Here is a 26,901-nt window from a genome sequence, read left to right on the forward strand (position 1 = left end):
GTCTCTTTCTTTTATACATCTCTCACTCAATTGCATTTTTCCCCTGCAAAAATTGTCCAAATGCCTCTCTCTTCTCTTTCACTAATAATCTTACTTCTTCATCCCACCACTCACTACCCTTTCTAATCAACCCACCTCCCACTCTTCTCATGCCACAAGCATCTTTTGCGCAATCCATCACTGATTCCCTAAATACATCCCATTCCTCCCCCACTCCCCTTACTTCCATTGTTCTCACCTTTTTCCATTCTGTACTCAGTCTCTCCTGGTACTTCCTCACACAAGTCTCCTTCCCAAGCTCACTTACTCTCACCACCCTCTTCACCCCAACATTCACTCTTCTTTTCTGAAAACCCATACAAATCTTCACCTTAGCCTCCACAAGATAATGATCAGACATCCCTCCAGTTGCACCTCTCAGCACATTAACATCCAAAAGTCTCTCTTTCACGCGCCTGTCAATTAACACGTAATCCAATAACGCTCTCTGGCCATCTCTCCTACTTACATACGTATACTTATGTATATCATGCTTTTTAAACCAGGTATTCCCAATCACCAGTCCTTTTTCAGCTCATAAATCTACAAACTCTTCACCATTTCCATTTACAACACTGAACACCCCATGTATGCCAATTATTCCCTCAACTGCCACATTACTCACCTTTGCATTCAAATCACCCATCACTATAACCCGGTCTCGTGCATCAAAACCACTAACACACTCATTCAGCTGTTCCCAAAACACTTGCCTCTCATGATCTTTCTTCTCATGCCCAGGTGCATATGCACCAATAATCACCCATCTCTCTCCATCAACTTTCAGTTTTACCCATATTAATCGAGAATTTACTTTCTTACATTCTATCACATACTCCCACAACTCCTGTTTCAGGAGTACTGCTACTCCTTCCCTTGCTCTTGTCCTCTCACTAACCCCTGACTTTACTCCCAAGACATTCCCAAACCACTCTTCCCCTTTACCCTTGAGCTTCGTTTCACTCAGAGCCAAAACATCCAGGTTCCTTTCCTCAAACATACTACCTATCTCTCCTTTTTTCACATCTTGGTTACATCCACACACATTTAGACACCCCAGTCTGAGCCTTCGAGGAGGATGAGCACTCCCCGCATGACTCCTTCTTCTGTTTCCCATTTTAGAAAGTTAAAAAATACAAGGATATATATATATATATATATATATATATATATATATATATATATATATATATATATATATCCATCCTTCTGCGCACAACTCTATCCATAGCCCACGCCTCGCAACCATTCAACATTGTTGGAACCACTATTCCTTCAAACATACCCATTTTTGCTTTCCGAGATAATGTTCTCGACTTACACACATTCTTCAAGGCTCCCAGGATTTTCGCCCCCTCCCCCACCCTATGATCCACTTCCGCTTCCATGGTTCCATCCGCTGCCAGATCCACTCCCAGATATCTAAAACACTTCACTTCCTCCAGTTTTTCTCCATTCAAACTCACCTCCCAATTGACTTGACCCTCAACCCTACTGTACCTAATAACCTATATATATATATATATATATATATATATATATATATATATATATATATATATATATATATATATATTTTATTTTGCTTTGTCGCTGTCTCCCGCGTTAGCGAGGGAGCGCAGGGAAACAGACGAAAGAATGGCCCAACCCACCCACATACACATCTGTATACATACACGTCCATACACGCAAATATACATACCTATACATCTAAATGTACACATATATATACACACACAGACATATACATATATACACATGTACATAATTCATACTGTCTGCCTTTATTCATTACCATCGCCACCCCGCCACACATGGAATAACAACCCCCTCCCCCCTCTTGTGTGCGAGGTAGCGCTAGGAAAAGACAACAAAAGCCCCATTCGTTCACACTCAGTCTCTAGCTGTCATGTAATAATGCACCGAAAACACAGCTCCCTTTCCACATCCAGGTGCCACAGAACTTTCCATGGTTTACCCCAGACGCTTCACATGCCCTGGTTCAATCCATTGACAGCACTTCGACCCCAGTATACCACATCGATCGAATTCACTCTATTCCTTGCATGCCTTTCACCCTCCTGCATGTTCAGGCCCCGATCACTCAAAATCTTTTTCACTCCATGTTTCCACCTCCAGTTTGGTCTCCCACTTCTCGTTCCCCCCACCTCTGACACATATATCCTCTTTGTCAATCTTTCCTCACTCATTCTCTCCATGTGACCAAACCATTTCAAAATACCCTCTTCCACTCTCTCAACCACACTCTTTGTATTTCCACACATCTCTCTTACCCTTACATTACTTACTCAATCATACCACCTCACACCACATAGTGTCCTCAAACATCTCATTTCCAGCACATCCATCCTCCTACACACAACTCTATCCATAGCCCATGCCTCGCAACCATATAACATTGTTGGAACCACTATTCCTTCATACATACCCATTTTTGCTTTCCGAGATAATGTTCTCGACTTCCAAACATTCTTCAAGGCTTCCAGAATTTTCATCCCCTCCCCCACCCTATGATTCACTTCCGCTTCCATGGTTCCATCCACTGCCAGATCCACTCCCAGATATCTAAAACACTTTACTTCCTCCAGTGTTTCTCCATTCAAACTTACCTCCCAATTGACTTGACCCTCAACCCTACTGTACCTAATAACCTTGCTCTTATTCACATTTACTCTTTACTTTCTTCTTTCACACACTTTACCAAACTCAGTCACCAGCTTCTGCAGTTTCTCACATGAATCAGCCACCAGCGCTGTATCATCAGCGAACAACAACTGACTCACTTCCCTAGCTCTCTCATCCACAACAGACTTCATACTTGCTCCTCTTTCCAAAACTCTTGCATTCACCTCCCTAACAACCCCATCCATAAACAAATTAAACAACCATGGAGACATCACACACCCCTGCCGCAAACCTACATTCACTGAGAACCAATCACTTTCCTCTCTTCCTACACGTACACATGCCTTACATCCTTGATAAAAACTTTTCACTGCTTCTAACAACTTTCCTCCCACACCATATATTCTTAATACCTTCCACAGAGCATCTCTATCAACTCTCTCATAAGCCTTCTCCAGATCCATAAATGCTACATACAAATCCATTTGCTTTTCTAAGTATTTCTCACATACATTCTTCAAAGCAAACACCTGATCCACACATCCTCTACCACTTCTGAAACCACACTACTCTTCCCCAATCTGATGGTCTGTACATGCCTTCACCCTCTCAATCAATACCCTCCCATATGATTTACCAGGAATACTCAACAAACTTATACCTTTGTAATTTAACACTCACTCTTATCCCCTTTGCCTTTGTACAATGGCACTATGCAAGCATTCCGCCAATCCTCAGGCACTTCACCATGAATCATACATACATTAAATAACCTTACCAACCAGTCAACAATACAGTCACCCCCTTTTTTAATAAATTCCACTGCAGTACCATCGAAACCTGCTGCCTTGCCGGCTTTCATCTTCCGCAAAGCTTTTACTACCTCTTTTCTGTTTACCAAATCATTTTCCCTAACCCTCTCACTTTGCACACCACCTCGACCAAAACACCTTATATCTGCCACTCTATCATCAAACACATTCAACAAATCTTCAAAATACTCACTCTATCTCCTTCTCACATCACCACTACTTGTTATCACCTCCCCATTAGCCCCCTTCACTGAAGTTCCCATTTGGTCCCTAGTCTTACGCACTTTATTTACCTCCTTCCAAAACATCTTTTTATTCTCCCTAAAATTTAATGATACTCTCTCACCCCAACTCTCATTTGCCCTCTTTTTCACCTCTTACACCTTTCTCGTGACCTCCTGCCTCTTTCTTTTATACATCTCCCACTCATTTGAATTTTTTCCCGTCAAAAATCATCCAAATGCCTCTCTCTTCTCTTTCACTAATAATCTTACTTCTTCATCCCACCACTCACTACCCTTTCTAATCACCCCACCTCCCATGCTTCTCATGCCACAAGCATCTTTTGTGCAAGCCATCACTGCTTCCCTAAATACATCCCATTCCTCCCCCACTCCCCTTACCTCCTTTGTTCTCACCTTTTTCCATTCTGTACTCAGTCTCTCCTGGTACTTCCTCACACAAGCCTCCTTCCCAAGCTCACTTACTCTTACCACTCTCTTCACCCCAACATTCTCTCTTCTTTTCTGAAAACCCCCTACAAATCTTCACCTTCGCCTCCACAAGATAATTATCAGACATCCCTCCAGTTGCACCTCTCAGCACATTAACAGCCAAAAGTCTCTCTTTCGCGCGCCTATCAATTAACACATAATCCAATAACGCTCTCTGGCCATCTCTCCTCCTTATATACGTGTACTTATGTATATCTCTCTTTTTGAACTAGGTATTCCCGATCACCAGGCCTTTATCAGCACATAAATGTACAAGCTCTTTACCATTTGCATTTACAACACTGAACACCCCATGTATACCAATTATTCCCTCAACTGCCACATTACTCACCTTTGCATTCAAATCACCCATCACTATAACCCAGTCTTGTGCATCAAAACCACTAACACACTCATTTAGCTGCTACCAAAACACTTGCCTCTCATGATCTTTCTTCTCATGCCCAGGTGCATATGCACCAATAATCACCCATCTCTCTCCATCAACTTTTAGTTTTACCCATATCAATCTAGGACTTACTTTCTTGCACTCTATCACATACTCCCACAACTCCTGTTTCAGGAGTACTGCTACTCCTTCCCTTGCTCTTGTCCTCTCACTTACCCCTGACTTTACTCCCATGACATTCCCAAACCACTCTTCCCCTTTACCCTTGAGCTTCATTTAACTCAGAGCCAAAACATCCAGGTTCCTTTCCTCAAACATACTACCTATCTCTCATTTTTTCTCTTCTTGGTTACATCCACACACATTTAGACACCCCAGTCTGAGCCTTCGAGGAGGATGAGCACTCCCCACGTGACTCCTTCTTCTGTTTCCCCTTTTAGAAAGTTAAAGTACAAGGAGGTGAGGGTCTCTGGCCTCCTGCTCCCTGTCCCCTTAAGTCGCCTTGTACGACACATGAGGAATGTTATATATTTTTTTTTTATTATACTTTGTCGCTGTCTCCCGCGTTTGCGAGGTAGCGCAAGGAAACAGACGAAAGAAATGGCCCAACCACCCCCCATACACATGTATATACCTACGTCCACACACGCAAATATACATACCTACACAGCTTTCCATGGTTTACCCCAGACGCTTCACATGCCTTGATTCAATCCACTGACAGCACGTCAACCCCGGTATACCACATCGCTCCAATTCACTCTATTCCTTGCCCTCCTTTCACCCTCCTGCATGTTCAGGCCCCAATCACACAAAATCTTTTTCACTCCATCTTTCCACCTCCAATTTGGTCTCCCTCTTCTCCTCGTTCCCTCCACCTCCGACACATATATCCTCTTGGTCAATCTTTCCTCACTCATTCTCTCCATGTGCCCAAACCATTTCAAAACACCCTCTTTTGCTCTCTCAACCACGCTCTTTTTATTTCCACACATCTCTCTTACCCTTACGTTACTCACTCGATCAAACCACCTCACACCACACATTGTCCTCAAACACCTCATTTCCAGCACATCCATCCTCCTGCGCACAACTCTATCCATAGCCCACGCCTCGCAACCATACAACATTGTTGGAACCACTATTCCTTCAAACATACCCATTTTTGCTTTCCGAGATAATGTTCTCGACTTCCACACATTCTTCAAGGCTCCCAGAATTTTCGCCCCCTCCCCCACCCTATGATCCACTTCCGCTTCCATGGTTCCATCCGCTGCCAGATCCACTCCCAGATATCTAAAACACTTCACTTCCTCCAGTTTTTCTCCATTCAAACTCACCTCCCAATTGACTTGACCCTCAACCCTACTGTACCTAATAACCTTGCTCTTCTTCACATTTACTCTTAACTTTCTTCTTCCACACACTTTACCAAACTCAGTCACCAGCTTCTGCAGTTTCTCACATGAATCAGCCACCAGCGCTGTATCATCAGCGAACAACAACTGACTCACTTCCCAAGCTCTCTCATCCCCAACAGAGGAATGTATATGTTTTTTTTTTTTTTTTCTTTTTGCTTTGTCGCTGTCTCCCGCATTTGTGAGGTAGCGCAAGGAAACAGACGAAAGAAATGGCCCAACCCACCCCCATACACATGCCTTGATTCAAACCACTGACAGCACGTCAACCCTGGTATACCACCTCGATCCAATTCACTCTATTCTTTGCCCTCCTTTCACCCTCTTGCATGTTCAGGCCCCGATCACACAAAATCTTTTTCACTCCATCTTTCCACCTCCAATTTGGTCTCCCTCTTCTCCTCGTTCCCTCCACCTCCGACACATATATCCTCTTGGTCAATCTTTCCTCACTCATTCTCTCCATGTGACCAAACCATTTCAAAACACCCTCTTCTGCTCTCTCAACCACGCTCTTTTTATTTCCACACATCTCTCTTACCCTTACGTTACTTACTCGATCAAACCACCTCACACCACACATTGTCCTCAAACATCTCATTTCCAGCACATCCATCCTCCTGCGCACAACTCTATCCATAGTCCACGCCTCGCAACCATACAACATTGTTGGAACCACTATTCCTTCAAACATACCCATTTTTGCTTTCCGAAATAATGTTCTCGACTTCCACACATTCTTCAAGGCTCCCAGAATTTTCGCCCCCTCCCCCACCCTATGATCCACTTCCGCTTCCATGGTTCCATCCGCTGCCAGATCCACTCCCAGATATCTAAAACACTTCACTTCCTCCAGTTTTTCTCCATTCAAACTCACCTCCCATTTGAATTGACCCTCAACCCTACTGTACCTAATAACCTTGCTCTTATTCACATTTACTCTTAACTTTCTTCTTTCACACACTTTACCAAACTCAGTCACCAGCTTCTGCAGTTTCTGCTGGCAAGGCAGCAGGTTTGGATGGTATTGCAGTGGAATTTATTAAAAAAGGGGGTGACTGTATTGTTGACTGGTTGGTAAGGTTAATTAATGTATGTATGACTCATGGTGAGGTGCCTGAGGATTGGCGGAATGCTTGCATAGTGCCATTGTATAAAGGCAAAGGGGATACGAGTGAGTGCTCAAATTACAGAGGTATAAGTTTGTTGAGTATTCCTGGCAAATTATATGGGAGGGTATTGATTGAGAGGGTGAAGGCATGTACAGAGCATCAGATTGGGGAAGAGCAGTGTGGTTTCAGAAGTGGTAGAGGATGTGTGGATCAGGTGTTTGCTTTGAAGAATGTATGTGAGAAATACTTAGAAAAGCAAATGGATTTGTATGTAGCATTTATGGATCTGGAGAAGGCATATGATAGAGTTGATAGAGATGCTCTGTGGAAGGTTTTAAGAATATATGGTGTGGGAGGCAAGTTGTTAGAAGCAGTGAAAAGTTTTTATCGTGGATGTAAGGCATGTGTACGTGTAGGAAGAGAGGAAAGTGATTGGTTCTCAGTGAATGTAGGTTTGCGGCAGGGGTGTGTGATGTCTCCATGGTTGTTTAATTTGTTTATGGATGGGGTTGTTAGGGAGGTGAATGCAAGAGTTTTGGAAAGAGGGGCAAGTATGAAGTCTGTTGGGGATGAGAGAGCTTGGGAAGTGAGTCAGTTGTTGTTCGCTGATGATACAGCACTGGTGGCTGATTCATGTGAGAATATGTGTATATGTATATGTATATGTGTATGTATATGTGCGATTGTGGATGTGTATGTATATACATGTGTATGTGGGTGGGTTGGGCCATTCTTTCGTTTGTTTCCTTGTGCTACCTCGCTAACGCTGCAGACAGCAACAAAGCATAAAAAAGAAAAAAAATATTATATATATATATCCCCTTTTTGGGGTTAAAAGTTCTATTTACATATTCCATGCGTGTCATAGATGGTGACTAAAGGGGCGGGAATGGGGACCAGAAACCCTCGCCTTCTTGTACTTTAATTTCTTAAAAGAGAAAACAGAAGGAATCAAATGGGGGAGTGCTCATCATCCTTGAAGGCTCAATTAGCGTGTCAGTGTTTGTGGATGCAACCAATATGAGACGAGAGGAGAGGTAGGTAGTATGTTTGAGGAAAGAAATCTGTATATTCTGGGTTTGAGCGAAATGAAGCTTTTGGGTAAAGGATAAGAATTGTTTGGAAAATAGGATTTTGTTGGTAGCATTTATGGATCTGCAGAAGGCATATGATAGTATTGATGGAGATACTTTTTAGAAGGTCTTAAGAGTATATGGTTTAGTTGGTAAGCTGCTCGAAGCAGCGAAATGTTTTTACCAAGTATGTAAAGCATGTGTACGAGTAGGAAGAGAGTAGAGTGATTGGTTCCCAGTAAAGGTCAGTCTGTAGTAGGGATGTGTGATGTCCCCATGGTTTTTTATTTTGTTGATGGATGGGGTGGTTAGGGAGGTAAAGAGTTTTGGAGACAGGGGCGAGTATGCAGTCTGTTGGGATGACAGGGCGTGGGAAGCGAGTCAGCTGTTGTTTGCCGATGATACAGCTCTGGTGGCTGATTTGAGTGAGAAACTGCAGAAGTTGGTGACTGAGTTTAGGGCACACAAGTATTCAGCTCTCCAGAGCAAAGATCAGGGTAATACCTGTAGAAGAGGGAAAGTGAACAACATTGCAACGAAGGGCAAGAGGGTGAAGTTTGGAAGTGAGAATGGGAGAGTTTGTAAGTTGGAATGCTGTTGACTCAACTCTGTCATGTAAGGATGCAGAGCTGGAACCACCCCATATATGAGAGCAGTATGAATCAATTCTTTGTATAAATATAGCAACTTTTCTGAAGACAAGAACTTTTGACCTTTGAATAGAACACCCAATTTCTTAGAGGCAGATTTTCTCTTTCCCTGATATGAAGTTTCCAAGAAAGAGTGGATGGTACTGTAATACCAAGTATGCTAATATAGTTGAGGTGGATTTACAGAATGGTCAAAGGTGAGCTGAGAATTGTGAGGAGTTTTCAATAGAGAGATTGGTAGAAATGTGGTGTTGGAGGCATTACACTTTATTAGATGAGATTGGTAGAAATATGGTGTTGGAGGCATTACACTTTATTAGATTTTGTCTACTGTACTGAGATATCCTGTCCAAGTTTATTGAGGAAGCTGTGTCAAGATGAGATGTAGATCGAGAGAAAGAAGAAGGAGCAGAATTGAAGGATGTGGGTGAATGCATTATTGACTGGTCATTGTATGATTGCATGTGGTTATTTGTATAAGAGAGGAAATTGTTGAAAAAAAAGGAGAAAAATGTAGGGGACAGGACAGAATCTTGAGGGGTCACCACTGATGGTAGAGAAAGGGGAGAAGGCTGATCCATCAACAGCCGCAGAGATAGGTCAGCCAAAGAAGCTAGAAATGAAGGAGCAAGGTGATGGAGGGAAGCCAAAAGAATGGGGCTTGGAGATGAGACCCCAATGCCACACCCTGTCTAAAGCTTTAGATATGTCAAGGGCAACTACACAAGATTCTCCACTCTTTCAGGGATAATACCTGATATTAGTAAGATATGAAAAAATACCACCAGTGGATCTTGCTATATGAATGCCATACTGATGATCTGTATGAATTTTGAGGTGTCTTAAGAATTCTGGAGTTGAGGAGGGATTCAAAGACTTTGGAAATGGTAGATGTCAAAGCAATAGGACAATAGTTAGAGGGGTCGGAACAGTTTGGAAATATCTTAGGGGTGAAACAGGAGTTGTGGGAGTTTGATATAGAGTATGCAAGTAAATTCTTGATTCATGTTGATAAGATTGAAAGTCAGTGGACAAAGATGGGTGATTATTAGTTCTTCTGCACCTATCCAAGAGAAGAAAGATCATGAGAAGCAAGTGTTTTGGGAGTGTAGGGAAACAAAACCATAACAGCCCACTGTAAGTTGCCATCTGCCACACGCTACCCATGTGATGCAGCAGCTTGCTAAGTATTATGTGGTCTACTTAGTGGTGGGGGCACACAAGCAGCCACATCTTAGGAGCGAAAACCAAGGTAACTCCTATAGAAGAGGGAAAGCGGGTCAAGTTTTGAAGGTAGCCTGAGTGAGTTTATAAGTCGGATCACTTTTGACTCACTTCCACCAAATAAGGGACAGCAGTACTCCATACAAGTACTGATTACTCATTTGTATAAATGGAACAACTGTTCATAAGTAAAGAAATCTCGACATCTAAACAGGACTTATAGTTTCTTGAGGCAGACTTAGCTGCTTCTGTAACATAGGGTTTCCAAGAAAGAGTGGATGTTGCAGTGATACCAAGTATGTTCATTGAGTTGGTAGGTGGAATTACAAAACCATCAAAGGAGAGAGGAAATTTGTGAGGAATTTTGGAAAGAGAGAATGGTAGAAGCTGGGTCATGGAGGCATTAAGCTTAACTGGATTTTGTCTACCCCACCAAGATATCCTGTCCAAGTTTATTTAGAAAGTTATGTTGAGACAAGATAGAGATCGTGTGAGAGAAGGAGCAGAACTAAAGGATGCGGAGGAATGCGATGTTGAGTTATCAATGTATAAGTGCATTTGGTTATTTGAGGAAGAGAGCAAATTGGCGATGAAAAGTAGAAAAAATGTAGGGGACAGGACAGAACCTTGAGGGACTCCGCTGTTGATGGAGAAGGGTTGGAAGGTTTATCCATCAACAACTGCAGGGATAGATCAGCCAGAGAGGAAGCTAGATATGAGAGAGCAAAGTGAGAGAGGGAAGCTAAGAGAAGGGGGCTTAGAAATGAGACCCCAATGCCATACCCTGTCAAGGTCAACTACACAGGACACAGCATTCCTCAAAATCTTTCAGACAGTAGTGGGATAGGAAAGAATTTCACCAATGGATCTTGCCTCATTGAAGCCATGCTGGTAATCATAGAGAAGACTTTGTGATTCAAGATGTCTAAGGATATGGGAGTTGAGGAGGGATTCAAAAACTTTCGAAATGGTAGATGTTAAAGCAATAGGGCATTGATTTGAGGGATTAAGATAGTGACTTCTCTTAGGGATTGGCTGTTCCATTGCATGCCACCAAGAAGAAGGAAAAGTTTTGGTTTTTAAACAGTAACAGAACAGATGAGCAAACACAGGCAGCTGATAAAGTCCAGTGCCATTTCATAGCCTCTTGTGCCTCACCCATAATAGGCCACTGACAGAGGGCCACTCTTGTGCAGTGTTTGCAGCAGCTCCCTTTTCTTCATTTATTCCCAGTTAGTTGATGGGAGGTGCTAGAAACATCAACTACTTTGCAAAGGAAAGGGTGTTCTAAGTTTGGATTGTGTAAGAAGTTGTTAGTTGGAGGTGTGTGGATCAGCAAGAGGAAGACAGCAGGTCAGACTGTGGATAGGAAAGGCAGAAGTAAGGAGAGACATTGGCAGTAAGGAAAACGGGTTCGAATACCTTACCTTACCTTACTCAGAGTCACCCTCAGCACTACACACCTTCTAGTACAGCCAGATGGATGGGAGTAACGCCCTACCAGGATATCTGTTCTCCTGCCACATCAAACCACCATCGGGAACTGGCACTTGCCATGGTAGCCTTAGGGGGACAACCAGATCCCGCTCTCTAAGAACACACAAGGAGGGAATACCCTCACCAACCTGAGGGCCAACACCAGATGTTACAGGCAGGCTCCTGATCTCAACCTGTGCTCTTGGACCACATCCTGTAAAGGGAATGGGTCCAAGTTAGGGCTTTCACGGAGCACACTTGTAGGTCCTGGTAGGAAAGCCGTATCCCCCTGAGAGCACTTGCACTCTCTTGACACCATGCACCTAACCAGTTCAAAGTGGCTGATGTTATGTGCACAGTGTCTTTGCCGGTAAGATCCTGTACACCCTGAAGGACTTCCAGGGTGCTGTAATAGCTGCACTTGTGTTGGTGCATAGCTGAAAGTGTGAAGCCAACACCAGAGACTTGTGTATTTATAACATAAGTCTTTAACCCTTTGGAAGCCATGATGTCTGGCTTCTGAAAGGACCCCACAGTAAGGATACAAGGCTTGCAGACCATGTTGTAATCCTTCTGTCTCAACCTGCCAGCTAAAAAGACATTGATGTTGTTATGTTGCTTTACTCTACCCTTGTGGGTATGTGGGCATACCCGGGTGATATGCCCAAATGTACTGGGCTTTTGACAGATGTTGCAGAGGCTTGAGTTCTAAGGTCAGCCTTTAGCATCCTTGATGGGGGTAGGTAATATGCCTGCCCTCGCTTGGATGGCCGGACAGTCAAAACAAAATCAGGTATCCCAAGCCCACCATCCCCCACTGCTGAGTGGAAATATGCGTAGGACACATCATGCGGCAGGCAGAGCCAATGGCAAACTGCCACTCTCAACTGCCTGTCCATGCGTGCTAACTGCTTCTTATAAACTTCCCCCAGCACCAGGCAATGCATGAGCTGGGGTACTAAGTGGTCCACGAGGATCATAACCCTCTGCTGAGGTTTTATAGGGGCTCTGGTGATGTTATTGATCCCCTTTTCTAGCAGGGCACTCTAGGATTTTCACCTTCCTCCTGCCCCAACAAGAACACCAGGGTACTTGTAGTCATATTCAGTGTCCATGGAGCTGATAGCACTGCTCAAGACTTGGAACATCTTGTTCTTGTTAACATGTCAAGTCTTACACTTGCCATCAGTCTTCATGCTGAGGGACCGACTCTTTCCCAGATTCACCTGAAAGCAACCCCCCCCCCCCCCCACACACACACACACACACACACACACACACACACACACACACACACACACACACACACAAAAGTCTCTGCCATGATGTTTATGGTCTTCTGCAGAACAGCCACCATCTTCACTACAAGAACCAGGTCATCGGCTAACACAAGCACTGATACCTTCTGGGCACCAAAGCCAACCCTCACATCCAATTCCTTAACCATTGTAACCCCTCGTTGATTACAAGGTTGGAAAGAATGGGCAACAGGCTTGCATTTTTTGATCCCACAAGTCGTTTTGATTTTCTCCGACATTTTGCCGTTGCCTTCAGAGTGAAGACTCAGTCATACATTGATATGATATCTTCCCCGATATCTTCCCTGACTGGGGCTGGAATCCCCTTCCGCGACATGGCCTACTCAATAAAGGTATGATTAACACCATTGAATGCCTTTGCCATGTTGAGGAATACCAAGTGCACAGCCGATTATCGCGCCCAGAATCATGAGGTTCTCAAGGCATCCATCCACAGAGATGAATGCCTTTTGAGCTCCGTTGATATAGACGAGGCTCTAAATGTGCTAGTAAGGATCTTGTGTAGCTGTTGGACTACAGCACATGGGATAGTAATTGGTCTGTAGTTCTAATGCTCTGTTGGATTTGGTACTTTCTGTGTCAATACCATTCTCTTCGCCTTGAGTGATTCAGGCAGTGCATAGGTGGCAATCCACAGGTTAAACATCTTGCAGAGCAACCGCAGAGGAATGGACTTCAGGAGTCTCATTTGCATTCCACTGGGACCGGGATGGATGTTTTGGTGGCTTTTTGGTGGTGTGCAACCTTGCCCACGGATAGAACCTTTGATATTGGTTCGCATGTTTGGTCATGATCAGTAATAGGACATCTGTTGGACTTGGAGGCCTGCAAGAAGAGAGCTCCCCAAAAGGGTTAGAGGGTTTCTGGCTCATCTGCAGTTGGTGGCAGCTTCCACTCGCCTTTCAGGACCTGTCCAGTGGCCAGCAACTTATTCGTTCTGTAAAGTCGCTGTACTTTCCAGTACTGCTCCCTGTAAAGGTGGTTTCTGCGCAAAGGAGCCCCTTCAATCTGGCGTTCAATGTCTGCACCAGTGCATTGTTTTGTTCCACCCTCATTATGATTTTGGCGGTCAGAGGGAGAGCCACAGGAGTTTACCAAATTTTTGGCATGCTCTATGGCCACCCTAGTGGCAGAGAGGCTGTCCCCTCAATGCAAGTGTTCAAGGGCGACTTTAATACTTCCTCACCCAACACCAGAGTTGTGGGCCAGGCCCCTAGTGTTTTGAGATGGGACATGGTCTCTAGGATATGGTCTCCAGGACAAAAGAGGCAGTGGATAGGGGTTGGGGATCCTGCAGAGTGTCAGAGACAGATGAAAGTGTGGGATACTCTCCACCAGGAGAGGCAGGCTCTCCCCCATATCCCATATTGGTGGAGCCTCCCCCATCAGAGTTGGCACACACACACACACACGTCTTTTCTCGTGTGGTGCCTTCTCCAGAGTGCCACTCCACATGTTACCTCTGGTTGTTGCCAGGACATGTCTCCTGTCCAACACACTACACGCCACCTCTCCTTCACTGGTCTCATGGTGAGGGTTGACGTCCAAGATAAGTTCCTGGACACGGATCTTATATGACGCCTTTCTTCAGAGGCCTTTTATTGCCTCCACTATCCAGCAAGGAATGATAGCCTGTGACTGCTGGCTCATTCCCTGGCCAGCAGCCAGAGAGGGACCAGCTGCCATCGTTGCATCTGCTCTAGTGAGGAGCTCTATCTCCTTGTCAGACCACCTTGCCTTAGACAAGATGTGTCTAGTAGCCAACTCCTGGTGAAAGGAGTTGGCATGAGCCTGCCTTTCATGGACCCTATGGCCCCAAAAGCTGGCAAAGGTGGCACCTGACTTATCAACAGTGGATGGTACATTGTTCCCAAGGGAATTCTTTTTAACATAGCAGGTGCCATGGAATGAAAACCACTGACAAGGGTGGACGTGAAGAGCTCACACAGTACTGCCACCCATAGGAAGCAGAGGACTGCAGTCAGGTGATGGAAGCTGCCACTGTGTTCAGTCCTAAGACCACCCTTTGGCACGTGGTCTTACTACACCAGCAGGTGAAGGTGGACAACTCCCGACTCTCATCTGTTAAGTGACTTATACTGGATTACCGCTTAACGAAGCTTGGGCTTCAGGCTTCGCAATCACACCTATTACTAAGCAATTGCTTGATGAGTGCAGTGGTCATAGAATGAGCAAAGATTATTCCCATCCTCTATTGATTTATTCGGACAATACTCTGACTACACTTGATCATGAGACTGCCAACATTGAGAAGGAGGGCTCAGGTGGTAGTGTATTGGCCCCTCCCAGTACCTCAGCTAACTCAAGGATTATTCCATCCCCTAACCTAGGACAACCCATGAGGTAGTAGGTTGCTGACAACAGCCACCCAGGGTGGTACTACCACCCTGACTGATGAGCATTAAAGTGGTACCAGGACCATCCTACTTTTTCCATGTCAGGATTGCTGGTCTTACTTTCTGTCCCATCGAAATGGGACTGCCAAGTTTGTCTTACCATTTTCTTCTTACAGGCAGCATACATATACTTAAACCTAGCTTATTGTTATGACTTTTTTTTCTCACATAAGTGCTCTTGCCAATTCCTGCCTACTCCATCATTTGTAAGTATCATCATGACAGTCTGTCAAATCTAAGGCCCCTAGACCCCGGCATTGTGGGGTGCTAAGAATCTCCGGTTTTCCACCTGACTCTACTGCTAATAAGAGGAGGGCTCTGGCAGTAGTAGTACCGGTCCCTCCAATGATCTTTCCCTCTGTTAAACCTTCCATTTTTTTATTCACTATATTAACATTCATGGTCCCTCTAGTAACCTGTCCTCAGTTGAACACCATCTGTCTAGTACCTCTCCTAATATCTTAATTCTGTCAGATACAGTTGTTTAATGATGTTCTCACTTATCCCTTTTTCTTATCTAACAATAACCTCCATTCCCAATTATGGTTCAGAGGTGGTGTTTGTTCTTATTCCAACATCAACACACCTGTTGCATGTCTCAAGGACCTTGAGTCTCCAAACTTTGATGTTATATGGCTCAGGGTCTGTCTCCCTTCTACCTCACTTTTCCTCTGTTTTGCCTATTGCTTTCCCAATTCTACAAATTTTTCATTGTTGCTTGGCAACCTAAACTCCTTTTATGAGACTGTGACATCCTCTTGCCTACAAGCTGAGATCCTCAACCTCGGAAATTTCAATGTTCACCATAAAGAATGGTTGAATACCTCCCATAAGGATGGTGGAGGGATGGAAGCCCTCATGTTCTTCATGATTTATAGCAATTTATCTCCCACCCTACCCAAATTCCTGACCAGTGTGATCACTCTCCTAATATTCTGAAGTTGTTTGTCACCTCTAGTCCATTCAGCTGTAAATATACATTCTCGCCCCAATTGGTTCATTTAATCACACCGTCATAAATGCATCTATTTTAATGGCACCTCCTCCAGCAGCCCATTCTAAATGTAAATACTAACACCTCAACAAAGCTGACTGGAATAACTTACAGAACTTCTTCTCTGGCTTTCCATGGGTAAGTTACTGTCTCATATGTGGTGATGCTTCTATTTGCACCAAACACATAGCTTTCATCCAGTTTTTATCACTGCCTTTAATCACTGTAAGTACACTATCCATGAGGCAAGGCTTTTCTTTATTCAAAGGAAGTGCGATAACCTCTCCTCATCATCCACAGATAGGTCTTTCTGGTCTTTAGCTAGGGCATTTCTAAGAATTTCTTTCACTTTTCCGTTCTGACGGTACAATATCTGTCTCTCCTATAGACAAAGCAAGTCTGGTTCCAATTTCTCCTTTAACTCCACCTTGGATGACTTTGACATTCCTTCACCCCCTGATGCTCCTCTTACTAATCCTATGCCTCTAACCCGTAATATCATCTTGGACTGTCCAAATTGCACTTCTTTATCTGGACATAAATAAGGCTTCTGGTCCTGATGGTATCCATCCCCTTGTATTGAAAGAGTGTTCCTCTGAGCTCGCACCTGTACTTGCACATCTGTTCCATTTCTGTTAGAAAACCAAAACTTTTCCTTCTGCTTGGAAACATACATTAATACATCACAATCCTAAGAAGGGTTACCATTCTGACCCCTCTAACTGTCAATCTGTTACCACATTCAAAGTCTTTGAATCCCTCCTCAACTCCCTTATCCAGAAACACCTTGAATATCATCCTTCTCTCTGATCGCCAGTATGGCTTCTGTAAGGTGAGATCCACTGGTGATATTATTTCCTACCTTACTAATCCCTTGGGATAGGGAGAAAGAATACTTCCCATGCATTCCTCATGTGTCGTAGAAGGCGACTAAAGGGGATGGGAGAAGGGGGCTGGAAACCCTCCCCTCCTTGTATTTCAACTTTCTAAAAGGGGAAACAAAAGAAGGAGTCACGTGAGGAGTGCTCATCCTCCTCGAAGGCTCAGATTGGGGTGTCTAAATGTGTGTGGATGTAACCAAGATGAGAAAAAAAAGGAGAGATAGGTAGTATGTATGAGGAAAGGAGCGTGGATGTTTTGGCTCTGAGTGAAACGAAGCTCAAGGGTAAAGGGGAAGTGTGGTTTGGAAATGTCTTGGGAGTAAAGTCAGGGGTTAGTGAGAGGACAAGAGCAAGGGAAGGAGTAGCACTACTCCTGAAACAGGAGTGGTGGAGATAGGTAGTATGTTTGAGGAAAGGAACCTGGATGTTTTGGCTCTCAGTGAAACGAAGCTCAAGGGTAAAGGGGAAGAGTGGTTTGGAAATGTCTTGGGAGTAAAGTCAGGGGTTAGTGACAGGACAAGAGCAAGGGAAGGAGTAGCACTACTCCTGAAACAGAAGTGGTGGGAGTATGTGATAGAGTGTAAGAAAGTAAACTCCAGAATGATATGGGTAAAACTGAAAGTGGATGGAGAGAGATGGGTGATTATTGGGGCATATGCACCTGGGCATGAGAAGAAAGATCATGAGAGGCAAGTGTTTTGGGAGCAGCTGAGTGAGTGTGTTAGTAGTTTTGATGCACGTGACTGGGTTATAGTGATGGGTGATTTGAATGCAAAGGTGAGTAATGTGGCAGTTGAGGGAATAATTGGTGTACATGGGGTGTTCAGTGTTGTAAATGGAAATGTTGAAGTGCTTAAAGATTTATGTGCTGAAAAAGGACTGGTGATTGGGAATACCTGGTTTAAAAAGAGAGATATACATAAGTATACATATGTAAGTAGGAGAGATGGCCAGAGAGTGTCATTGGATTATGTGTTAGTTGATAGACGCACGAAAGAGAGACTTTTGGATGTTAATGTGCTGAGAGGTGCAACTGGAGGGATGTCTGATCATTATCTTGCAGAGGCAAAGGTGAAGATTTGTAGGGGTTTTCAGAAAAGAAGAGAGAATGTTGGGGTGAAGAGAGTGGTAAGAGTAAGTGAGCTTGGGAAGGAGACTTGTGTGAGGAAGTACCAGGAGAGACTGAGTATGGAATGGAAAAAAGGTGAGAACAAAGGAGGTAAGGGGAGTGGGGGAGGAATGGGATGTATTTAGGGAAGCAGTGATGGCTTGCACAAAAGATGCTTGTGGCATGAGAAGAGTGGGAGGTGGGCAGATTAGAAAGGGTAGTGAGTGGTGGGATGAAGAAGTAAGATTATTAGAGAAAGAAAAGAGAGAGGCATTTGGACGATTTTTGCAGGGAAATTATGCAAATGAGTGGGAGATGTATAAAAGAAAGAGGCAGGAGGTCAAGAGAAAGGTGCAAGAGGTGAAGAAGAAGGCAAATGAGAGTTGGGAGGAGAGAGAGTATCATTAGATTTTAGGGAGAATAAAAAGATGTTTTGGAAGGAGGTAAATAAAGTGTGTAAGAGAAGGGAACAAATGGGAACTTCAGTGAAGGGGGCTAATGGGGAGGTGATAACAAGTAGTGGTGATGTGAGATGGAGATAGAGTGAGTATTTTGAAGGTTTGTTAAATGAGTTTGATGATAGAGTGGCAGATATAGGGTGTTTTGGTCGAGTTGGTGTGCAAAGTGAGAGGGTTAGGGAAAAGGATTTGGTAAACAGAGAAGAGGTAGTAAAAGCTTTGCGGAAGATGAAAGCCAGCAAGGCAGCGGGTTTGGATGATATTGCAGTGGAATTTATTGAAAAAGGGGGTGACTGTATTGTTGACTGGTTGGTAAGGTTATTTAGTGTAGTGTATGACTCATGGTGAGGGGCCTGAGGATTAGCAGAATGCTTGCATTGACTCATGGTGAGGGGCCTGAGGATTAGCAGAATGCTTGCATAGTGCTATTGTGCAAAGGCGACGGGGATAAAAGTGAGTGCTCAAATTACAGAGGTATAAGTTTGTTGAGTATTCCTGGTAAATTATATGGGAGGGTATTGATTGAGAGGGTGAAGGCATGTACAGAGCATCAGATTGGGGAGGAGCAGTATGGTTTCAGAAGTGGTAGAGGGTGTGTGGATCAGGTGTTTGCTTTGAAGAATGTATGTGAGAAATACTTAGAAAAGCAAATGGATTTGTATGTCACATTTATGTATCTGGAGAAGGCATATGATAAGGTTCATAAGAGATGCTCTGTGGAAGGTATCAAGAATATATGGTGTGAGAGGCAAGTTGTTAGAAGCAGTGAAAGATTTTTATCGAGGATGTAAGGCATGTGTACGTGTAGGAAGAGAGGAAAGTGATTGGTTCTCAGTGAATGTAGGTTTGCGGCAGGGGTGTGTGATGTCTCCCTGGTTGTTTAATTTGTTTATGGATGGGTTGTTAGGGAGGTGAATGCAAGAGTTTTGGAAATAGGGGCAAGTATGCAGTCTGTTGTGGATGAGAGAGCTTAGGAAGTGAGTCAGTTGTTGTTTGCTGATGATACAGCGCTGGTGGCTGATTGGTGTGAGAAACTGCAGAAGCTGCTGAGTGAGTTTGGTAAAGTGTGTGAAAGAAGAGAGCTGAGAGTAAATGTGAATAAGAGCAAGGTTATTAGGTACAGTAGGGTTGAGGGACAAGTCAATTGGGAGGTAAGTTTGAATGGAGAAAAACTGGAGGAAGTGAAGTGTTTTAGATATCTGTGAGTGGATTTGGCAGCGGATGGAACCATGGAAGCAGAAGTGAATCATAGGTTGGGGGAGGGGGCGAAATTTCTGGTAGCATTGAAGAATGCGTGGAAGTCGAGAACATTATCTCAGAAAGCAAAAATGGGTATGTTTGAAGGAATAGTGGTTCCAACAATGTTATATGGTTGCGAGGCGTGGGCTATGGATAGAGTTGTGTGCAGGAGGATGGATGTGCCGGAAATGAGATGTTTGAGGACAATATGTGGTGTGAGGTGGTTTGATCAAGTAAATAATGTAAGGGTAAGAGAGATGTGTGGTAATAAAAAGATTGTGGTTGAGAGAGCAGAAGAGGGTGTTTTGAAATGGTTTGGTCACATGGATAGAATGAGTGAGTAAAGATTGACAAAGAAGATATATGTGTCAGAGGTAGAGAGAACGAGAAGTGGGAGACCAAATTGGAGGTGGAAAGATGGAGTGAAAAAGATTTTGAGTGATCGGGGCCTGAACATGCAGGAGGGTGAAAGGCATGCAAGGAATAGTGTGAATTGGAACGATGTGGTATACCAGGGTTGACGTGCTGTCAGTGGATTGAACCAGGGCATGTGAAGCATCTGGGGTAAACCATGGAAAGTTGTGTGGGGCCTGGATGTGGAAAGGGAGCTGTGGTTTCAGTGCATTATTACATGACAGCTAGAGACTGAGTGTCAACGAATGTGGCCTTTGTTGTCTTATCCTAGCGCTACCTCGCACACATGAGGGGGGGAGGTGGTTGTTATTTCAAGTGTGGCGTGGTGGCGATGGGAATGAATAAAGGCAGACAGTATAAATTATGTACATGTGTATAAATGTATATGTCTGTGTGTGTATATATATGTATACGTTGAGATGTATAGGTATGTATATTTGTGTGTGTGGACGTGTATGTATATACATGTGTATGCGGGTGGGTTGGGCCATTCTTTCGTCTTTTTCCTTGCGCTACCTCGCTAATGCAGGAAACAGCGACAAAGCAAAATGAATAATAAATACTAATGTCTGGTTATCATCCCTGATAGATTTTGGGGAATCATGTGTAGTTGCCCTTCACATATGTAAGGCTTTTGACAGTGTGTGGTATCATGGTCTCATATCTGCACTAACATTTTTTTGGCTTCCTTCTCCCACTTTGCTCCTTCATATCTAGCTTCCTCTCTGGCTGATCTATCTCTCTTGTTGTTGATAGATCAGCGTCTTCCTGTTCTCCATCAACAGTAGTGTCCCTTAAGGTTCTGTCCAAACCACTACACTCTTTTTCCTTTTTTTTCAATGATTTCCTCTCTTCCACAAATGAATCAATGCACTTTTACTTTGAAGACTGAATACTGCATTCAACCACATCCCTCATTTCTGCTCCCTCTTCTCTCACTCGATCTGCATTTTGTCTTGGCATAGCTTCCCCAACAAACTAACTTGAAAGGAATATCTCAGTTGGGTACACAAAATCTTGTTAAGTTTAATGCATCTGAGACCCAGTTTTTACTCATATCTCTATTGAGAACTCAACTCTCATCTCTCCTTTGATGGTCCTGTAATTCCATCTCATGACTCAGTGAACATACTTGGTATTGCTGTAATATCCACTCTTTTTTGAAAACCCCCCTTTTCAGGAATAGCTAAGTCTGCCTCTAAGAAACTGAGTGTCCTGTTTAGATGTTAAAACTTCTCTTCTGAACAAATGCTCCATTTATACAAGGGATTGTTTTGTCCTTGTATGGAGTATTGCTCTCACATTTGAGGTGGTTCTAGCCCTGCATCCTTACTTGACAGAGTTGAGTCGAAAGCAGTCCAACTTATGAACTGTCCCAGGGTAACTTCCAAACTTGGCCCCCTTGCATAGGCCTAAGCTGTATTGTTGATTCACTTTCCTTCATCTGCAGTACTACTTTTTTGCTCTTGAGAGCTGAATTCTTCTGTGCCCACATCACTAACTAGACGACACAATACTCAGCAAGCTTCTGCATCACATGATTATTGTGTGGACATCAGCAACTCAAGGGTGGGCTGTTTTGATACCTGCCTCTTTCCCTATTCGTCAAAGCTTTGGAACTCTCTACCTTCTCATGTCTTTCCCAATGACTATGACTTGGCATATTTCAAGATATAGGGTTTACAATTTCTCCAAAATTTGTAAATACTTTAACTTGTCTTGTCTTTTTCCATTTCATATTTCTGTATTTCAATTAAGGCCTTGATGTGGACTTTTGTCCAAGGCTGGAGCCTTCAACAAGGAAAAAAAAGAGGTACTGCATTCTTTTGGCACATGAGGTGGATGCAATCAGGATCATAAGCCTTGCTTATGTCTGGATAGAGAAGTGTTTTACAGACAGTCCAAAAGGAGATTATGGGTAGGGGCATAGGATTAATAATAGGAGCATCAGGGGATGAAGGAATGTTAGAATCACCCAAGATACAGGTATATGAGAAACAGGAACCAAAGAATTGCTTTCTCTATGGGAGGGACAGCTTTAGTACTATCAGAACAGAAAACTGAAGGAAAGTTAGAGCAACAGAGTTTGTTTGTGATGCCCTTAGCTAAAGACCAGATGAAGATAGGTTATTGCTTTTCCTCTGAATAAAGCAACGGTTTGCCTAAAGGCTAACATATTTGCAATGATTGTTTGCAGTGATAAATGTTGGATGGGAGTCAGAGGAAGAAGAGTTTTTCTAAATCTGATATGCCTGACCCCTTGCCTGAATGGCCTTAGAACAGGAGCAGTTGAACAAGGGTTGAAAAAGAAGAGGTCTTTTAGGAGGAATAAGAGATAAATGCTTCAATTTCTGCATCAGTAACCTCTGCTTTGCATTTGGTGGAGGCAGAAGCATCACCACATGAGGCAGTAATTTACCCCAAGAAAAGTCAGAATTTTTTTTTGTTATTCCAGTTAGCTTTGTTGGGGTGCCAATATTTACATTTAGAAGGGCTGCTGGAGAGTGAGGTGCCATTGAATAGATACATTTATGAGGGTGTGATCAGATGAACAAATTGGGTTTGAGATTGTGTACTTACATTGGGGTAGATTAGTGGTAAAAAAAATCAGATCCAGAATATTAGGAGAAGGGTCACATCAGTCAGGAATATGGGTAGGGTAGGAGATAAGTGTCTATATCATTAAGAATGTAGAACATGAGGGCTTTAATCCCCCATCATGCATATGGATGGAATTCAACCACTCGCTGTTGTGAATGTTGAAATCTCCTAAGTAGAAGATTTCAGCTTACAGGTGAAAAGATGCTACAATCTCATGGCAGGAATTTATATAGTTGAAGAAAGATATAGAATTTGTAGAATTAGGAGAGCAATACGGAAAACAGATGAAAATTGTGGTAGTTGAGAGGTAGACCTTGAGCTGCCTAACATCTGAGTTTGGGGACTCAAGTTCTTTTAGGCAGGTAAGCACAGACACCACCTATGAACCAAAATCATGAGTGGAGATTATAGATATGAAAAGGGTGCTGCTGAGAGCATCATTAGACAACTAGGTCTCTGAGAGGTTACAAGAGACTACAGATGCTGGTATAGTGAAGAGAAAAAGAGGAAGGTTTGTCAGAGAGGGAAACGTTGTGGAAGGGGCCAGTATTGCTAATGTGTGAACTCTCCTTCTCATTGGCAGTAGATTCAAGCAGAAACTTTGAAATTCTTACACCCCTTGATGCTTGAGACTGGTGGGGCATAGATTTCTTGGACTCTATTATTATTATATTTAAAAGACAACTGCAGGCAGGAGGTGGCAATAAAACATATGTGAAGAAAGTGAGTGAAGTTTGATTAGGTGTATGGTGCTTGTAAGATAGCAGGACTATCCTATTTGTCCTGTTTTGATGAGATGGAAAGTAATACCTGCAATCCTAATATGGAGAGTGTTAGATGCTAGGACAAAGTACCAACCTAGGTGGCTGCTGTCAGCAGTGTACTACCTCTGTACTCTTTATAGGTACATCCAGATTCCAGTATAAATATTTCAGCTGTCTTTTTCTATCATTCTTACTCTTCCCTTGCATTAATTTCTTTCATTTCATTAACATATAGCAAGTTTAATTTTCATGATTTATCTTTAGGACAGTACCTCCAGAGTTATTAGTCTTTTTTTGTGTGCAGTTCTTCTGATACTGATATTATCCTCCTAAATCCTTAACCCAAATTCAGGAAAACTCCTTTCTGATGTATTGAGATATGAACATTCGGAGAATGAGAGATATATATGGGATAGAATGAATTTGATCAATGTAATATATGGCAGGAGACATAAATGGATCTTAGGACAAGGGATGGGAATATGGTATGGTGGGGTGGGGACTGGGGTGGTCAATCAATTGCTGTTTGCAGATGCATCTTCTACTAGCAGACTCCAGAGGGAGACATCAAGAGCTGATGACAGAGTTTGGGAGGTCTTAGGAAAGGAGAAAATTAAGAGTATATATGAACAAAATTAATTAATAGGTGCATCAGGGGGATGAGACAAAATTTCTTGAACATAAGGTTGAAGCGGAGGTAGCGGAGTGCTTTAGGTAACTGGGAATGAACATGGTATCAGTTAGAACCTTGGGGGCTGAAGTAACTCATTGCTTGGAAGAGGGGACTGAGATCTGGACTTTCTTAAGGAATTTGTGGAAGGCGAGGTCACTGTCTACTTGGGCACAGATCAGTTTGTTTGATTGTATAGGTCTCCTTACAGTGTTATATGGATGCGAGTCTAGGGGCTTGAACTCAAAAGGAAGATACTGAATGCATTGGAAGTGGAATGCCTGAGAGCCAAATATAGTGTGAGGCATGTTAATCATGCAAGGTGTGACAGTGTAAGAGAGAGATGTGGTAGTGAGCTAATTCCAACTGTGAGAGCTGACAAGAGTATGCTGAAACTGTTTGGACATAAGGAAAGAATGAGAGAAAAGAGACTGACCAAAAGGATCTACGTACCAGAATTGGAGGGGGCAAGGAGGATGGGAAGACCGAGAAGCAGATGGAAGGATGGAATGAAGAAGGTTTTGGTGTATTAAGGCATGAACTTTCAGGACATCAAAATAGTTTATAGGGGGAGACATAATATTTGTGGGCTGAACCAGGGCATGTAAATTTTGGAATAGACTGTAAGGCTTGGCTGTGGATGGTAGCTCTGATTTTGATATACATGATAACTAGAGGATGGATGTTTGCAAATAAGGCCATATCTTAGTTTGTTCCTGATGCTGGCTCACAAAGGTGGTAGAAACTATTAAATATCAAAATATGAAACAAGAGTCTTATAAGAGTGCAGTGCACTATTTTTGCCTCATGGGATATTCTTAGCGGTGATGTTTGTTGGTAAACTTTTTTAAGCTTTGCTTCACTAGTGGAATTGAAAATAGAATTCAGTCAGTAAGTAAATGGTCATTCATTTAGATTAACACATCGCAATAAGCCATAAAGTTGCTTCATGCCTCTTTCTTTCATTTTATGGCACTCATGTCATGAAAGTATATATGTCATGTTTTATATGAAAAATCAGGACATTTTTAACATTGTTTTCCTTTATTTTTATAACTAGTAAAATTTTACATGATATTATCTTTTCATGCATTTTTATATTTTCACAGTACGTAGAAATTTTTACCATCGTATAGCATCATGTGGTGAAGAAATGGATACTGAAGAGGTAACAGAGAGAAAATTTAACAAAGAAATGGATGAGGCTGGCAGAGTTCCCAATGATGCATCTACCAGCCAAAACACCAGAGCTACGTCGAAGCCTAAGTTTGGGAAAAAGAAAGGTGGCCATTTAGACCGGCGGAGGAGACGACGGTAGTAACTTTTGCAATTTTTTTTTTCTATTAAACTGGTAGTTTGATAATTTACAGTTGTAGCTTTTTTTTGTTGAATTTACCATTAAAGGGTGCAAAATGGTATGGGTGATCTTGGAAAACTCTCTTTCATTCGTGAGTATATCATTACATGTAAAACATCATACATCAAATTCATAGTAGACAGTGGAAGGTAATGTGGTTCAATTCCACATGTAAAAGCCCTTATTTTAATAGGATTGTAGTGTCATTGTATATTTTTACTTATGAAACACAGACATATACTATATTAGTGTTTAATAAGAAAACTGTAATACTGATTATCATCCAGTAAAAGTACACCATTAAAAGCATTTGAGTTTGTACTTAAATTTCCAAAAGAGGGAGCCAAGCAGGGAGTACTCATCCTGCTTGAAGTCTCAGGCTGGGGTTTCTAAATGTGTGTGGATGTTACTAAGATGAAAAGAGACTCTGAGTGAAACAAAGCTCAGGGATAAAGGTGAAGAATGATTTGGAAATTTCTTTGAAGTAAAGTCAGGGGTTAGCTAGAGAACAAGAGCTAAGGAAGGAGTAGCCTTACTCCAGAAGCAGGAATTGTGGGAGTGTGTGAAAGAGTGTAAAGAAATGAATTCTAGACTGAAATGAGTAGAAATAAAAAAGATGACAAGCATTGGATGATTATAGTGCTTATGCCCCTGACCATGAGAGGCAAGTGGTTTGGGAGCAGTTGAGTGAATGTGTCTGTAGTTTTGTTGCAGGAGACCAGGTATTAGTGATGGATGATTTGAATGAGAAGGTGAGTGATCTGGCAGTTGAGGCTATGATTAGGGGGTGTGGGTCGTTCAGTATTATAAATGGAAATGATGCACAGCTTGTAGGGTTGTGCAGTGAAAAAGGACTGGTGATTGGGAATACCTGGTTTGAAAAGATATACACAAATATTTTTGTGAGTAGGAAAGATGATCAGCAAGCATTAGTGGATTACATATTTATTGATAGGCATGTAAAAGAAAGACGTCTGGATGTAAATGTGCTGAAAGGGGCAGCTGGTGGAATGTCTGATCTTTATCTTGTGTAGGCAAAGGGGAAGATTTGTAGTGGTTTTCGGAAAAGATGAAAAAGTATTGGAGAGAAGAGAGTTGTGAAAGTAA

General features: G+C 42.8%; 1 protein-coding gene across 1 annotated transcript in view; it reads left to right on the top strand.

The window, feature by feature from the left end:
- The window catches only part of nclb (no child left behind), a 343,194-nt gene extending 317,093 nt beyond the window's left edge, over nt 1-26,101 (top strand). The window contains exon 12 of the mRNA XM_071667808.1: nt 25,547-26,101. Coding sequence (XP_071523909.1) covers nt 25,547-25,755 — 209 coding nt within the window. The 3' untranslated portion in view covers nt 25,756-26,101. The remainder of the gene's footprint in view (nt 1-25,546) is intronic.
- The last annotated feature ends 800 nt before the right edge of the window (nt 26,102-26,901 follow it).

The sequence above is a fragment of the Panulirus ornatus genome, chromosome 12, assembly GCF_036320965.1.
Source record: "Panulirus ornatus isolate Po-2019 chromosome 12, ASM3632096v1, whole genome shotgun sequence".
NCBI classification, from domain to species: domain Eukaryota; kingdom Metazoa; phylum Arthropoda; class Malacostraca; order Decapoda; family Palinuridae; genus Panulirus; species Panulirus ornatus.